A 2,500-nucleotide genomic window follows, 5' to 3' on the forward strand; every position below is an offset into this window, starting at 1 on the left:
CAAACCGGGCTTGTCTTCTAGCGCTCTCCTCTGCTTATCTTTGCGCATTGTTTTCATTAGCTGCCCTATGCCGAGGGGCCAACGCACCTGTCGCCGTTTTGCCTAGTTCTTTTACTTTCGTTTACTAACTCAATACCACTCCTCTTCCTCCACCACCTCCTCCTCCTCATCTTCCTCACCTCCCGTCCATCAACCTTCCTCCCGCTACCCCTAGATCGGCTCGCTTCTTGCGTTTCAGCCAAAGGCTTCTTTTAGCTCTGCACAGTCTTTTAGCGTATTAAAAAACCGTTTGTGCGTTTCAGTCTACGTTCGGACTCCTTTCCTCCCCAGAATCGCTCTTGCGAGATGGATTGTAACTGACTGGTCATACCATGTTGTGCCCGCCACCCAGTATATATACGTTCTTGGAGAAAGACGACATACAATTTAGGCTCCCTCCTGGCAAGCTCTAAGTCCCTAAATGATGCACAGGGATCCTAAGGAAAGACGGGCGGGTGAGCGAGCGAGAGGTCGGAAAGTGAGGGAGTCAGGGAGGGAAGGAGGGAGGATTTTGATCAGTCAACGGCGAGCTGGATCCTTCGGGAGGAACCATCCCTGAAGACCCAGGACTGTTATCATGGAGCACTCCTGCTACCTAGTTGATGTGGCCGCTGGCGACACTGATGACTCTTTCTCATCATCATCACTCCGCACTTACTTCCTCTACGCTTTTTGCACGCGTGACTAGCACCCTCTTGCATGTCAGGCACTTTGTGCCGCACTAGATTCTTTTTTTTTTCTCTCCCCCACATATGGCGAGTGAATGTTTCATTATTGCATCTACTGCCCAACTCCCCCACCCCCACCCCTATAAATCTTTTTTTCCTCCCAAGCCAACTGGCTCCCAGATTTTTTTTTTCCTACCTTAGTGTAGGGCAAGACTGGCAACTGGAGGGTTTGTTTAGAATAATGTGCCAAAACTAGACTTCTTTGATAGTTGGGTTGCGCACCTCAACCTTTTTTTTTATTCCTACCTCACTTCCATCCTTCCTTGCTCTCTGCCACCATTGCCTACCACCACCTAACACGACGGGCTGTCTGCAGCTTCCCGAATACATGCAACACCTCAAGGACCAGCTACGCGAGGAGCTGAAGTCTGCTACGACGGACCGGCGCGCACTGCTGGAGGCCGAGTTGCTGCGTCTACAGGAGGACAGGCGCCGGTCGCTTGTCGAGAAGGACAAGGAGCGGGAGGCCCGACTCCGCCGGGAGCTCGAGCGGATCGGGTCCTCAGGTTACACGGGATCACTCAGCATGAAACAGAGGTGCGTACGCGGCACCCCCTAGGCTAGGCCGCAGGGGCAACCCTAGGGACCTCCTAACCCCTTAGTTCCGTAGCCGAGCAAGGGGCACCACAGGACATGCCCCCCTCCCCCCCCACTCTCCCCTAGTTATTGTAGTTACACCCTGCCGTTGGTTGGTTGGTTGACTGGTTGACACAGTGTTGTGCTTTCACATCATTCCCCCCCACGCCCCCATAAAGTGCCCCGCCCTCGCGCCCATCTTGCGCTCGCTCTTGACTGACTCCCGCCAGTCTCCCCCGGCCGCCCCTTGCTCGCCGGCGTGCCACGCCTGTTCCACATAGCGTAGGTGTTCTTGTCTGAGCTTTGCTTGATATTTGAGCGTATCTATGCATAATTGCACGTTGGGTTTCATTTCAATTTATAGACTGGAAATACAGCGTCGCCTGGGCATGAGCGCTGCTAGCACGGCCACCTCTCTCTCGCCATCCCCCCGCGCGCAGAGACGCCGTGGACATCGCCGGCAAATGTCCGACCCCAAAATTTTCTCTTCCATTTCCCCAATCAAGGAGGACAGAGACATGGAGAGGGATCTTGAGAGAGTAAGTGACGAGCAGCATTCTCTGCCCTCTGTCTTCTTCATTCCTTCTCCATCTCGTCCTTCTCTCTATTTTCCTGTCTTTCCATCTCCTTCGTGTCCTCTTTTTCTATTCCCCTGTTCTTGAAAGTGACAAACAACAATCTGCCTTCTCTCTCTCTTTTCCTCTCTCTGTCCTCCTCTCTATTTATCTATTTAACTGTATCTCTCTCTTCTTCACTTCTACTCTGTTTTCCTCCACCATTTTCTTCTTCTTCATCTCCTCTTCTCCTCCTTTTTTCTTCTTCATTTCAAAGGCTTGATCTGCCCCCATCCACCTGTTCTCTTTCCTAAGTTCTTCTCCGCACCTCATAATCATCATCACCTCCTCCTCCTCCTCCTCCTCTTCCTCCTGCTTAACGTCATGACTACCTCTTCTCTTCTCTCAATTACTTCACAATCAACTCAAAATCTTGATCAATTTCAACTTTCCTCCTTGTTCCTGTTTGGGATCCCATGATTCTATGGTGTCCCTGCCCTGCTTACCTCCCTCCTTCCTCCTTTTTTCCCTCTTTCCTCCTCTCACCTCCCACCCAGGCTGCAGGAACCGAGACTTTTTTCTCTCTCTGGTCATCTCTCTAAC

General features: G+C 51.8%; 1 protein-coding gene across 19 annotated transcripts in view; it reads left to right on the top strand.

The window, feature by feature from the left end:
- LOC143041008 (uncharacterized) overlaps positions 1 to 2,500 on the top strand; it is an 855,385-nt gene that overhangs the window by 634,404 nt on the left and 218,481 nt on the right. For 17 of the 19 annotated variants that reach the window (XR_012967777.1, XR_012967769.1, XR_012967772.1 and 14 more), the window contains 2 exons: positions 1,084 to 1,304; positions 1,708 to 1,882. The exons of 1 other annotated variant lie outside the window; for it this stretch is intronic. Coding sequence is in view for 5 of the 18 variants with exons in the window: in XM_076212549.1 (XP_076068664.1) it covers positions 1,084 to 1,304; positions 1,708 to 1,882 (396 nt within the window). In the remaining 13 variants the exon portion in view is untranslated. The remainder of the gene's footprint in view (positions 1 to 1,083; positions 1,305 to 1,707; positions 1,883 to 2,500) is intronic. One more of the 19 variants, XR_012967776.1, reaches the window with a different exon arrangement.

The sequence above is a fragment of the Oratosquilla oratoria genome, chromosome 30 (genome assembly GCF_046742065.1).
Source record: "Oratosquilla oratoria isolate Oo_2021 chromosome 30, ASM4674206v1, whole genome shotgun sequence".
NCBI classification, from domain to species: Eukaryota; Metazoa; Arthropoda; class Malacostraca; order Stomatopoda; family Squillidae; genus Oratosquilla; species Oratosquilla oratoria.